Source organism: Sciurus vulgaris (assembly GCF_902686455.1).
Source record: "Sciurus vulgaris genome assembly, chromosome: 3".
In the NCBI taxonomy this organism is placed as follows: Eukaryota; Metazoa; Chordata; class Mammalia; order Rodentia; family Sciuridae; genus Sciurus; species Sciurus vulgaris.
Window position 1 is genome coordinate 55502289 of NC_136463.1, and position 14275 is coordinate 55516563.

A 14275-nucleotide genomic window follows, 5' to 3' on the forward strand; every position below is an offset into this window, starting at 1 on the left:
ATGCTCCATTTGTGTACAATGAGTTGAAATGTATTCTACTGTCATGTATAACTAATTGGAACAAATAAAAACAAAAAACAAACAGGACTGAGCCTGAATAAAATGGAATTTTTTAAATGACTGATAATGCAACATTATAGAATTAGACTGCAAAGTCATTGTTGGATCCAGAAGTCTAGAGGGCAGAGAAAGGTGGATTAGTGCATAGCTGGTCAGTAGCATCATTGGACACAGTAGGCACTCAAAAAATAAGACTCAGGGAAACCTAAGCACAGCCTGACCATACTCCACAGCAAAGCCTTTCCCTTTGTAGTAGGCAGGATAATTGCTTCTCCATACCACACACAATAGATGTCCAATGACTCCTGCAAGTTGTTGGACACTGAGGTTGGTGAACAGAATTCTAGAGTCCTAAAACTGAGCCCTCAACCTGGAGAAGTACCTGCCTGGTGGGAAAGAATATCTGAACAGAGATATATATACTAGAGGAAGAGTTTTAAGAGCACTAGCAAGGTCTAAAGGTTTGGAGGGACTGTCATTGGCTAAGCTGAATGGCATCCATGCCCCTACAGCACTTTCCCAGACAGGAAGTGTTCAAACCACACAAGCTTCCAGCCATAAGTGACATCTCCGCTTGTAGTAAGAAAAGCTGAACCCAGGGCTGCCACCACCACCGCCGCTGCTCCTACTGTGGAGTCCTTGAGGCTGCAGTCCGGCTGCTCGCAAATGCCTTAAAAGCAAGGCTATGAACAATATGAGAAAACAAGGGAAGAAAATGCCCCAGACAAATCTAGATGTTACATCAATAAAAACCAGTGACAGCATGGCAGAAGAAATGACAGAAAGGGAGTTCAGAATGTACATAATTAAAATGATCAGGGAAGCAAATGATGAGATGAAAGAGCAAATGCAGGCATTGAATGATCACACCAATCGGTAATTAAAAGAGCAAATACAGGAAGCAGAAGACCATTTCAATAAAGAGTTAGGAATATTGAAAAAAAAAACCAAACAGAAATCCTTGAAATGAAGGAAACAATAAACCAAATTAAAAACTTCATAGAAAGCATAACCAATAGGATAGAACACCTGGAATACAGAACCTCAGACATTGAAGACAAAATATTTAACCTTGAAAACAAAGTTGACCAAACAGAGAAGATGGTAAGAAATCATGAACAGAATCCCCAAGAACAATGAAATATCATGAAAAGGCCAAATTTAAGAATTATTGGGATTGAGGAAGGTTTAGAGAACCAAACCAAAGGAATGAACAATCTAATCAAAGAAATAATATCAGAAAATTTCCAAAATCTGAAGAATGAAATGGAAAATCAAGTTCAAGAGGCTTTTTGGACTCCAAATACACAAAATTACAACAGACCCACAACAAGACACATTATAATGAAAATAGCTAACATACAAAATAAAGACAGAATATTAAAGACTGTGAGAGAAAAGAACCAAATTACATTCAGGGGAAACCAATACGAATATCAGCAGATTTTTCAATCCAGACCCTAAAAACTACAAAGGCCTGGAACATTTTTCAAGCCCTGAAAGAAAATGGATGCCAACCAAGAATCTTATACCCAGCAAAACTTACTTTCAGATTTGACGATGAAACAAAATCCTTCCATGATAAACAAAAGTTAAAAGATTTACAAAAAGAAAGCCAGCATTACAGAACATTCTCGGCAAAATATTCCATGAGGAAGAGATGAAAAACAAAGAAGGAAATCAGCAAAGGGAGGAATTATCCTAAAGGGATTGTCAAATAAAGGAGGAACCAAGTTGTGTCAAAAAAATAAATAAATAAAATTTTAAAAAATGAACCAAATGACCAGGAATACAAATCATATCTCAATAATAACCCTGAATGTTAATGGCCTGATCTCATCAATCAAAAGACATAGACTGGCAGATTGGATTAAAAAGAAAGATCCAACAATATGTTGCCTGCAAGAGACTCACCTCATAGAAAGAGATACCCATAGACTAAAGGTGAAAGGATGGGGAAAAACATACCATGCACATGGACTCAGCAATAAAGCTGGGGTTTATCTCATTTCAGATAATGTGGACTTCAAGCCTAAGATAGTCAGAAGGGATAAAGAAGGACATTTCATACTGCTTAAGGGAAGCATAAATGAGCAAGACATAACAATCATAAACATCTATGCCCCAAACAGTGGCTCATTCATGTATGTCAAACAAATCCTTCTCAATTTCAGAAACCAAATAGACCATAACACAATAACACTAGGCAATTTTAACATGCATCTCTCACCACTGGACATTTTATCCAAACAAAAATTGAACAAAGAAACCATAGATCTCAATAACACAATCAATAATTTAGACTTAATGGACATTTATAGAATATACCATCCAACCAAGATCGAATACACTTTCTTATTAGCAGCACATGGATCCCTCTCTAAAATAGACCATATATTATGCCGCAAAGCTAATGTTAGCGAATACAAGAAGATAGAGACACTACCTTGTATTCTAACAGATCATAGTGGATTGAAATTAGAAATAAATGAAAGAGTAAAAGACAGAAATTACTCCAACACCTGGAGATTAAACAATATGCTATTACATGATGAATGGATAACAGAAGATATTAGGAAGGAAATTAAAAAATTCTTAGAGGTAAATGAGAACAAAGAAACATCATATCAAAATCTGTGGGACACTATGAAAGTATTTCTTAAAGGAAAATTTATTTCATGAAGCGCATTCAATAAAAGAAGTAAAACTCAACAAATGCAAAACCTAACACTACAGCTCATAGCCCGAGAAAAAGAAGAACAGACAAACACCAAAAGTAGTAGAAGACAGGAAATAGTTAAACTCAGAGCTGAAATCAATGAAATTGAAACAAAAGAAACAATACAAAAAATTGACAAAATAAATAGTTGGTTCTTTGAAAAAATAAACAAAATTGATAAACCCTTAGCCACACTAACAAAGAGAAAGAGGGAGAAAACTCAAATTACTAAAATTTGGAATGAACAAGGAAATATCACAACAGACACAAGTGAAATACAAAACATAATTAGAAGCTATTTTGAAAATCTATACTCCAACAAAACAGAAAACCTCGAAGACATCAACAAGTTTCTAGAGACATATGAATTACCTAAACTGAACGAGGAGGACATACACAACTTAAATAAATCAAATTCAAGCAATGAAATAGAAGAGGTCATCAAAAGCCTACCAACAAAGAAAAGTCCAGGACCAGATGGGTTCTCAGCCGAGTTCTACAAAACCTTTAAAGAAGAGCTCATTCCAATACTTCTCAAAGTATTCCATGAAATAGGAGAGAACCCTCCCAAACTCATTCTATGAAGCCGATATTACCCTGATAACTAAACCAGATAGAGACACACAGAGGAAAAAAAATTTCAGACCAATATCCTTAATGAACATCGACGCAAAAATTCTCAACAAAATTTTAGCAAATCGCATACAAAAACATATTTAAAAGATAGTGCATATTGATCAAATCAGTTTCATCCCAGGAATGCAAGGTTAGTTCAACATCAGGAAATCAATAAATATAATTCACCATATCAATAGACTTAAAGTCAAGAATCACATGATTATTTCAATAGATACAGAAAAAGCATTTGATAAAATACAGCACCCCTTCATGCAAAAAACACTAGAAAAAATAGGGATATTGGGAATATTCCTCAACATTGTAAAGATCATCTATGCTAAGCCCATGGCTAATATCATTCTAAATGGTGAAAAAATGAAAGCATTACCCCTAAAAACTAGAACAAGGCAGGGATGCCCTCTTTCCCCACTTCTATTCAATATCACCCTTGAAACTCTAGCCAGAGCAATTAGACAGACCAAATAAATTAAAGGCATAAATATAGTAAAATTAGAACTCAAACTATCCATATTTGCCGATGATATGATTATATACTTAGAGGAACCAGGAAATTCCACCAGAAAACTTTTAGAACTCATAAGTGAATTCAGTAAAGTAGCGGGATATAAGATCAATGCACATAAATCTAATGCATTTTTATACATAAGTGATGAATCTTTGGAAAGAATAATTAGGAAAACTACCCCATTCACAATAGCCTCGAAAAAAATAAAATACTTGGGAATCAATCTCACAAAAGAGGTGAAAGACCTCTACAATGCGAACTACAGAACATTAAAGAAAGAAATTAAAGAAAACTTTAGAAGATGGAAAGATCTCCCATGTTCTTGGATAGGAAGAATTAATATTGTCAAAATGGCCATACTACCAAAAGTACTATACAGATTCAATGTAATTCCAATTAAAATCCCAATGACGTACCTTACAGAAACGGAGCAAGCAATCATGAAATTCATCTGGAAGAATAAGAAACCCAGAATAGCTAAAGAAATCCTTAGCAAAAAGAGCAAAGCACAGGGTATTGCAATACCAGATCTTCAACTCTATTACAAAGCAATAGTAACAAAAATGGCATGGTATTAGTACCAAAATAGAAAGGTAGATCAATGGTACAGAACAGAGGACACAGACACAAACCCTAATAAATACAATTTTCTCATACTAGACAAAGGTGCCAAAAATATGAAATGGAGAAAAGATAGCCTCTTCAACACATGGTGCTGGGAGAATTGGAAATCCATATGCAACATAATGAAACTAAACCCATATCTCTCATGGTGCATGAAACTAAACTCAAAATGATTAAGGACCTCTGAATCAGACCAGAGACCCTGCAGATTATAGAAGAAAAAGTAGGTCCAGATCTTCAACATGTCGGCTTAGGACCAGATTTCCCCAACAGGACTCCCATAGCACAAGAAATAAAAACAAGAATCAATAACTGGGATAGATTCAAACTAAAAAGCTTTCTCTCAGCAAAGGAAACTATCAGCAATGCCAAGAAAGAGCCTACAGAGTGGGAGAATATCTTTGCCAATCATACTTCAGATAGAGCACTAATCTCCAGAATCTATAAAGAACTCCAAAAACTACACCAAGAATGCAAATAACCCAATTGACAAATGGGCTAAGGAAATGAACAGACACTTCACAGAAGATCTACAAGCAATCAACAAACATATGGAAACATGTTCAAGATCTCTAGAAATAAGAGAAATGCAGATCAAAACTACCCTAGGATTCCATCTCACCCCAATTAGAATGGTGATTATCAAGAATACAAGCAAGTACTAGACTGTGAATGATCTAAAAAATCTTAGGAGTGTAGCAGTTTATACAAGGGGCATCAGAATGCATGTTTTGCATTTCTGTGCAGTAAGTAATCCTTATGTAATGAAACTTACTTGGTAAAGTTCACATGATCCTTTAAGTGAGCATTATATTATGTAGCTAATGCTACCTAACAAAGTCTATGTCATTCACCTCACTTCATCTCATACTGTAGGCATTTTATCATGATATAGTGTGACAGGAAGAAGAATGAATAAATTACAATAAGATTAAGGGAGATAGGGAAAGAAAGGGAAAGAGATATGAATAAGAGAACTTTTGTTACAGTATAGTGTTTTAATTGTTCTGTTTTATGATTAGATATTGTTGTTAATCTTTCCCTGTGCCTAAGTTACTACTGTTTTTATGTTGATTGTCCCCCAAGGGTTCATATGTAAAGGATTTCAAGACTCAGAGTTGCTATGGTTACGTGGCAGGACCTTGTGAAATGTCCACAGTTTACTGTGGATGACTTTGAAAAGGATTGTGGAACTCTCCATTCTAGTTTGAGATGTGATCCTTCCTTTGCATGTGCTCTGCCATGCCTATCCTGTAACATGAGGAGGTAATACAGAGGCTCACATGGTCAAGGCTGCACTAGGCCATTTGGCATTTGAACACCTCAACCTGTGAGCTAAATGAACTTGTCTATATGTTGACTGTGCTAGATATTTTATTGTACTGGTGGAAAGCTAGTAGAATAGTCTCTTTAATAAATGGTGCTGGAAAAATTATATTGTATTTATATATTCAAGAATTTTAAACCTTAATCCACACTTCATGTTCTGTACAATAGTTCATAGAAAAGGGATCATAAGTCTTAATGTTTGTATGAGTGCTGAGGAAATTCCCCATGACATCCTACTCTGTAGAGCCAGAGATATCCCAAAGCAAAAGTCAAGGTGCAGAAGAAGAAGATGTGCCATGCTTTCAATTTGTAGTCACTAAAGTCATTTGAGATTGCTGCAACATTGATTGGAAGAAGAGGCTATGGAAACATTGAATGGTGCACCAGAAGTGTGTAGTTCTTAAGGGGCATGCTCTTCTGCCAAAGGACATAACAATCATTTAGACTATCGTTTGCCCATTTTCTGATTCATGTGTAAGCTAATGTGCAAATAGCAGGGTTACTCCTGTGCATGGGGTAGTTGATATTGATCACCAAGTGGAAACATGGTTACTCTACAAAACTGGAATAGGTGTCATCTGAAATCTTGGGGAATTTTTTGGTTGCCACTTCATAATTCAAAGTCCATTGATGAATGTTAATGAAACTATAAAACCCAATAAATGTGACACCAATAAGGACATAGGTCTGTCGGAGGAAATTGCAATGTGTCATTATGTGAAGATCCTCCAGCTGATAATGACTGTAGAGGAAATGTTGGTGAGGAAGTGAATTATATATGCCAATCCTGGCTTCACTATCAAATGCAGGGGCAGAATAATCTTGCCTTTAGAAAGTGACCTAAATAGATAGAGGAAGGGATGATGGTTGTGCTGGTTGCTCTTAGGGATTTCCCTAGAAAATGAGCCAGATGTGGTACAAATGTCAATTTTTCAAACCTGGGAGGAGGAAGGATTGAACAAAGTCTGGGAAGTCCATTTCTTCTTATTCCTGTAATTTCTTTATATCTGCATGTGTTTTAATCATAGGAGTCTGATTCTTGTTAAATGCATTTCTTCCTCTCCTAGAGACTGTGGGCAGCAAGATGAGGATTAATAATAGATCCTGCAATCCTTGCAATGTTTCTGAAACACGAGTGTCATGGTGGTACTGTACTCAAAAACCACTGATGGCTACCTGTTATCTACAGGATAAAACCTAAACTCTTAAATTCCTAAGACACATTGGGACATTCACACTGCGGTCCCTGATGATCTTCATGGTTTGTGCAGGCATCCGCCTTCAGTTCCTGAAAGGTAGGCTGTAGCCACATAGGTCTCCTGCCCTTTTCCCACACAGGCAATGAGAAAGAAAGCATATGTCCTAAGTCACTCAGCATCTTCACTTTCCCTCAAAAGATGGCTAGTTGTGAACAGGGACTGTCATCGGTCACTACTACAGAATTATGGGATAGTTTATCTCTGAGAGGTCCTGCCTAATTATTTGGTCTCAATGAATTCCTCCAGCATTGGTACTCCTCTGGGATGCAGAGCTCCTCAGGCTCCTGTGTGTAAAAGGGGAAGAATGAGGAGAGATGTTTCAGTTAGGTGAAGACTACAGTGACCATTACTTTCTGTACCTCTAATGAATAGAGTGGGGAAGGATCTTGGCTCAGAGCCCTGGAGTCTCCCTCAATTTCCCTGGGTGAGGTGGCAGGAAAATAAATGAGCTCTTGTTTATCTTTCCACCCTGATTGTCTTGAATTCCCAAGTTGTATGTTATTCCACAGACTGACTTTTCAGCTTTGTGAAGTTTCCTCTTTTCCATCTTTCTCCCTTCTAAGACTTTCCCACATTGTTCAAATGATTTGATTCATATTCATGATTATAATCTTTTTATTAAAACAGTGTTTGTTACTATAACTTACTGTACAATACAATATCAACAATTCTAACAGTTCAAAATAATAACAGTTCGTTGAGGTTGGTTCAAGTACCATAATTTTTAATTCTCCTCCTCCTCCTCCTTCCTTGAATATGCCTTCAGAGATTTTTAAAACTTTGCACAACTCTCTCTTAGAGATTATTATTCGATTTCATCTGAAGGTTTTTAGTAATATACATTTGATAGCAATATGTGCACTTGCTACTTTTGTGCAGTGTATTGACCACAGTGTTGCCATTGCCTAGGCATTCATTTAAAATGTATAAGTTGAGCTACAGAACCGAAATAAGTGTTTTAACAGAATCCCCAGGTGATTTTCACGCATTAATTTTCATAAACACTGCCATGGGTGATTCTTATGTGCAGTCCATGATGAGAATTGTGGATTTTACTATAGGAGGGATAGGAGTTCATTGTGTCAGCAGTAACAATACCAGGTGAAGTCTCCAGTTTGTGATCCCTGTATAAACTCCTGGCATAAGAGATCATTCTACTCACTCAGAGGGCACACAGCATTCTGAGAAACACAGTGCACAATTTTCCCTACAATGAACATGACTTGAAAGACTGCTTCAATTGTCTGGGTGAGATGAGATGCCATTGTGGATGAGGAACATGACTGTGTGTTAAGGAGTGGATGAAGCAGCAGGAGAATGAAGTGTGGAATGTACATGGTGTGGTAGGTCAGAGTTGATGATAAGAAAAAAGAATGAAACAATTCACAGACTTCTGATCTGATGCTGAATTTCTTTTCTGAAATATGAGCGAGTGGATGATGAAGAGAGTGGTAAAGAGGCAATACAATTTAATGAGTTTCATTCAGAACCTGTTGAGCTTATGATGCCTATTTTGTATATATATATATATATATATATATATATATATATATATGAAGATATATATATATATAAATATATGAAGATAAATTTTATGGGGTGTAGAGATTTATAGGTTACAGAGATGTCTATAACTGAGTTTTATTTACTGATTTTTATTTTTATTTAATTGATTAATGTTTGTGATGCTGGGGATTGCATTAGGGCCCTGTGCATGTTGTACACCACTGTGCTACATCCCCACCTTCCACATCAGAGTTTTAAATAGTAATATACACCATTGGAGTACATCAGGCTTAATAGGAGAGTTACATATAGAGTTATGATAGGACAGGGTTTAGAAAAATCCATGAAGAGCATCGACATACAAGATATAAATTGAACAAGAGCCAATCATGGTTCCTTAGGATTACCAGCCAGGCACTTATGGAAAAAAAAATAATGCATTTTTTCTCAGAAATAAATAGGTAAGTGTTTAGGAAATGATGGAATATTCAAACATGTTACAAAGAAGTTACGAAGACCTTGCCTGCACCCTCCTGGAGCCGTCCTATCTCCACGCACCTAGCATCCTGCAAGATGTGCAGTGCACCAATGGAGCGGATATGGACAGAGCCATGGTGGCCAGGCTGGGGCTGGGGCTGCTGCTTCTGGCACTGCTCCTACCCATGCAGATTTATTCAAACCAAACAGCTGTTGTGACACTTTCAAGTAACTCCTCACAGAGTACCTCTGCTGCCCCCAATTCAACTCATGCTACACCCAAGGCAGGTGGCAGTGACCTGCAGTCAACAGCCAACCTCCTTGTGATCTCACTGTCTCTTCTACATCTCTACTGTTAGAGACTCAGGCCAAGAAACTTCTCTACTTCCCCATCTTCTAAACCCAATCAAAATGGTGACCAGAAATCCAGTGTGTCAAGGAAGAAGCAGGTCTGCAACAAATCTACCAATTCCACACCTGATTTTATTGGCACAGAAAACCTTGAGAATTCCAAATTGATTGAAGGATATGTGAAGGGTGTCACAGGTGATGAATGCCAATATTAAATCTGCTGGAGTTTCACGTACAAGATAAAAAGAGATAACACCCCAAATTGAGACATGATTTCCTTGAATGAGGCATAAGAAATATGGACATTTAAAACTCTACCTTGAAAACAAGAATAGATTTTATCTAGAGATAAAGGATGGAATGTGGAATGGAGATTTCAGTTTTCATTTTGTTCATAAAATCTATAAGGCCATAAAACAGTTAGGTAATATGAAAAAGCTTCCATGATTCTATTTATATGTACATTAGAAGGAACTTCCAGGTGTTACTGTAAATCCTCAATGTATTGTTTCAGCAGTACAATAATTTAATGCTGATATATTCTAGATAAAGTTTCACATTGTTAAGCTATTCTGCTCCCTTGGGAACTGAACTCTTTCCTCTGTGGTTTTTGGATTTGACATTATGTTGAATCTTTTATGTTTGAATTGACATGTGCTAGGGCAGTGATTGGAACGCACCCCAAATCTGGGCATCACAATCTTGCTTATCCTCTCAAAATCAAATGGTAGACATCTCCCATCTCCTGTTTTCATTCAATAAGAGTGCCAGATTCCTTTAGCTAAACTGATTCCAAAGAGTAAAATTGCATTGACCTCAACTAATTTCAAAGTTCTGTGTTTATTTCTGCATTTGTTGATTACGTTTCATAATTCACAATTCGTCAGTTTTGAAGGTAAAATGGAAAATCTTGAAATTAGAAAGGTAACTATGTGAAGAAGCCAAAACTTTAAATCAAGCATTTGGGAAGGTAAGACTGGAAGTTAGCTTGCATATTAAATTCACAAAATCTTATACTTTTTATGTAAATACTTTTTTTAAGACAATGATCAGAATAGCCACATTTGGAAAACTTTCTGTTATCAGTCAATATTTTTAGGTAGTTAGAAATTGATCCTAAGCCTAAAAGTGGTCTTGATCCTCTAAATCTTTTACAACTGCCTTGATACACAGAAACTTTTCAAAAAATAGACACTCCCTAAAATCTTTTGTTCACATGGTCACACACTGATGCTTACCCATCTTCTAAACCCAATCAGAATGGCGACCAGAAGTCCAGTGTGTCAAGGAAGAAGCAGGTCTGCAACAAATCTACCAATTCCACACCTGATTTTATTGGCACAGAAAACCTTGAGAATTCCAAATTGATTGAAGGACATGTGAAGGGTTTCACAGGTGATGAACGCCTGTTCCAGTATCTAATATGGTCATAGTAGTCTTGATAACCCAAATCATCTTTTTCTCATCTTTAGAAACCTACATGGGAACAACCAGATCAAACTGATCTGAAGCTCCTGTGTGTGTGAATGAACACCCCCCTTTGCATCATACCTGAATGCTATACATCTATTTGAATTGTATATTGTGTCTGTGTATTTATGCTTTGATTCATAGTAACTTCTTATGTTATGGAATTGATTTGCATTGAACACAAACTGTAAATAAAAAGAAATAAATGACTGAAGAGCAAAAAATCAAAGAAGTTATGAAAAAGTCATTAATGGTTATAAAGGTGATGCACAACTAAATTTTAAAATTTTAAAGATAAAAATTATTGTAATGAGGGTGAGATCAATTATTGTAGGATGAGTACCAGATCATGTATGAGAGAAAAATGTTCATTTTTTCAGTTGTTAGGGGATCCAACTTTTTTTTCTTAAAGATACTGGAGACAAACTATGACAGGAAATTACCAAACTCTCATCTCACAGTTCCTCTTCCTGGGCATGCCCATACAGCCTGAACACCAGAACCTGTTCTATGACTTATTCCTTGCCATGTATCTTACCACCATCCTGGAACCTCAACATCAGCATCCTCAATTACCTGGATTCCCATCTCCACACACCCATGTATTTGTTTTTCAGCAACTTGTCTTTCTCTGACCAGTGCTTTTCTTCTGTGATCATTCCTAAACTATTGCAAAACATGCAGAGTCAAGTTCAATCCATCTCCTGTGCAGGCTGCCTGACCCAAATGTACTTCTTTCTGTGTTTTTTTTTTTTTTTTTGAAGACCTAGAGAGTTTCCTCCTTGTGGCCATCTGCTTCCCTGCTGTGTTACACCACCATCATGAGCCCCAAGCTGTATTTCCCTGGTGGTGCCACCCTGAGTCCTGATCATGATTCATGAACTGTTGCACACTCTCCTTGTGGCAAGATTGTCTTTCTGTTTGGACAATATGGTTCCACACTTTTTCTGTAAAGTGTCTGCTTTACCGAAGCTGACCTGCTTCAACACTCATGTTAATGAGTTGGTAATATTTATCATGGGAGGACTCATTATTATCACACATTCCTACTCATCCTTGTGTCCTATGAAAAAATTTTCTCCTCCATCCTCAAGTTTCACAAAGTCTTCTCCACTTTTGGTTCTGACCTCTGTGGTGTCACTGTTTTATGGAACAATTATTGGTCTCTATATATGTCCATCAGCTAATAATTCTACTGTAAAAATGCTGTCAAGACTCTGATGTATACAGTGGTGACTCCCATGCTGTAGATGAAGGTGTTCAGCATGGGAGTCATAAGGATCACCTTTCCCTCTGTGGTTTTTCAAGTTACCAATAAACTTTTACATCCATGATCTTATTTAACTCCTGGGATGATTCCCTGAAGGAAAGGGAACCTTATTATGATGTTAAAGATTGAAAAATGTGGAATTTGAACATGCCAGCACTCCACTGTGTGTTAGTACAGAGCCTGTTTAAAAGTGCAGACTATTTGATTGTGGGGGTTCTTCTCACTCCCCCTCCCAGAAATAGAATGTACAGCCTTACATTTTTCCATGTGAGCTGCATCGTCTAGGTGTCATCGTCTAGACGTTTCATCGTCTAGGTTTTTATCCTTGTCCCCTGCAGGTGATGATAACAAAATCTGTCATTTCAACATCTCTTAAATAGCACTGACTTCCACATCTCTGCAGCACAAACTTTGTCCGCATCAAAACATAATAGCTTTTATCCTCATTTTTCAATGGACATATTCACTTAAAGTTTTCTGACTCACACAAATTTCAACTCCATTATCTACCCACATATGCTCTTTGTCCTACATTCTGTTTATTGATTCACATAACTTCCATGCAGTTACCCAGAAACAAAATGAAATATTGATACATACTGTTACATAAATGTAACTTGAATGGGGAATAAAACTGACCAGATTGTGTTATGCTGTCATAACAATGAATCTCACTATTATATGTAATTAAAATACACCTTTAAAATAAATGAAAAAACATACATATAACCTTGAAATATTATGCTAATTGAAATAAGGCAGCTGTAAAGACCATATATTGTATAATTCTATTCATATGAAACATTAGGAAAAACATAGAGATGGAATTGTGTTGCCAATTCCTGAGTGGTAGTACACCTGGGGAAATGGAGAGGAGTTATTAATGGGCACAGACATTCCATTGGGGTAAGGATTTGGTTCTCAAGTTTTGGTGAAGGTTGTCTCATTCCAGGAAAATATACAAAAATAACTATTTAATTTTGCACCAAGTAAATGAATGGAATGGTATGTACAGTATATATTAAAATCTGTGAATAAGATGTCTTTGTAGTTCAGAAAAATTAGTATATAGGTTGTATATTAAATATATTTCCAATAATGTTAAGTTTCTGGGTCAAATAATGATACAGTGATAGTATACAAGATTGCTCTTGTTTGTAGGAAATTCTGAAAGCTGGACTCTTTAGTAGTAAGTGTTTTTGTGTCAAAAATTATCAGCAATTGAAAATAGGCAAGAGAGATGTGGAGAAAAATGAGAGATAAAGGGAAGGACAGAAGAAGGGATTGAGGCAAAGACATAGACCTATGATATGAACAAGTGAAAATGGACTGATTTGAGAAATCAATAGAGTATTAGAAATAAAAAAAATATTTGATATAGAACTGGTTACCTTTGCTTTGAATGTCATAGGTTTAAGTTCTGTCATACATCTCATGCCTTCAGTGATTATATTTTTAGAAACATAATATTTTAAATTCTGTTTTTCACTTGAGTTAATAAAAAGATAATTATCATCTTAGTTTTTATCTGTTGGGGTGTAAAAATTTTAAATGTACTGCAAAACCAATCAGTCTAAATGAAGAAAAAAAAAGGAAACAAAGATAATATCCAAAATATAATAGTAGAGAATGCTCTTGAAAGGAAGAAAGATATTGACTTTCACTCATAGCTGAAAGTGATTGAACTTGAGGTTTGGAGGAACAATTCTATAAGCATCAAGGGGAGATGATATATGGGTGAGATGATATATGAGGGGCAGAGGGATAGCAGAGTAGAAAACCTTAACAAAGTTTATTTCATGGGTGGCTTGGAAAATGAGATATCAATGGCAAATCATATCCAAAAAATTTCTTATCTAGTTAATTTACTCTTTATGTGAAAAAATAATAATTATAGAATCAATGAATTATTTCTTTTAAAAATGGATAGATTTACTCTATCAAAAAGATAATGCAAATAAAAACTCAAAACTAAAATGTCATAATATTAGAAGACTGGTAGGAAGAATTCTGTTTAACATGAGTAATAATGTAAGTATGGTATTTCAAGAAATGCAGAGAGCCTT

General features: G+C 36.1%; 1 protein-coding gene, 1 long non-coding RNA gene and 2 pseudogenes across 4 annotated transcripts in view; 3 read left to right on the top strand and 1 right to left on the bottom strand.

Moving 5' to 3' along the window:
- LOC306656245 overlaps positions 1 to 14275 on the top strand; it is a 528984-nt gene that overhangs the window by 220164 nt on the left and 294545 nt on the right. The window lies entirely within an intron of this gene.
- LOC306656224 (polyunsaturated fatty acid lipoxygenase ALOX12-like) overlaps positions 1 to 14275 on the bottom strand; it is a 421309-nt pseudogene that overhangs the window by 200219 nt on the left and 206815 nt on the right. The window lies entirely within an intron of this gene.
- LOC306656240 (signal transducer CD24-like) lies at positions 9241 to 10035 on the top strand (the record flags this gene model as incomplete). Its single annotated transcript, XM_079131228.1, has 1 exon — positions 9241 to 10035. The coding sequence occupies one exon, from the start codon at positions 9241 to 9243 to the stop codon at positions 9475 to 9477; it is 237 nt and encodes a 78-aa protein (XP_078987354.1). The 3' UTR covers positions 9478 to 10035.
- Positions 11368 to 12189, top strand: LOC306657693 (olfactory receptor 1468-like; annotated as a pseudogene). Its single transcript has one exon. The product of its transcript is annotated as an olfactory receptor 1468-like (transcript).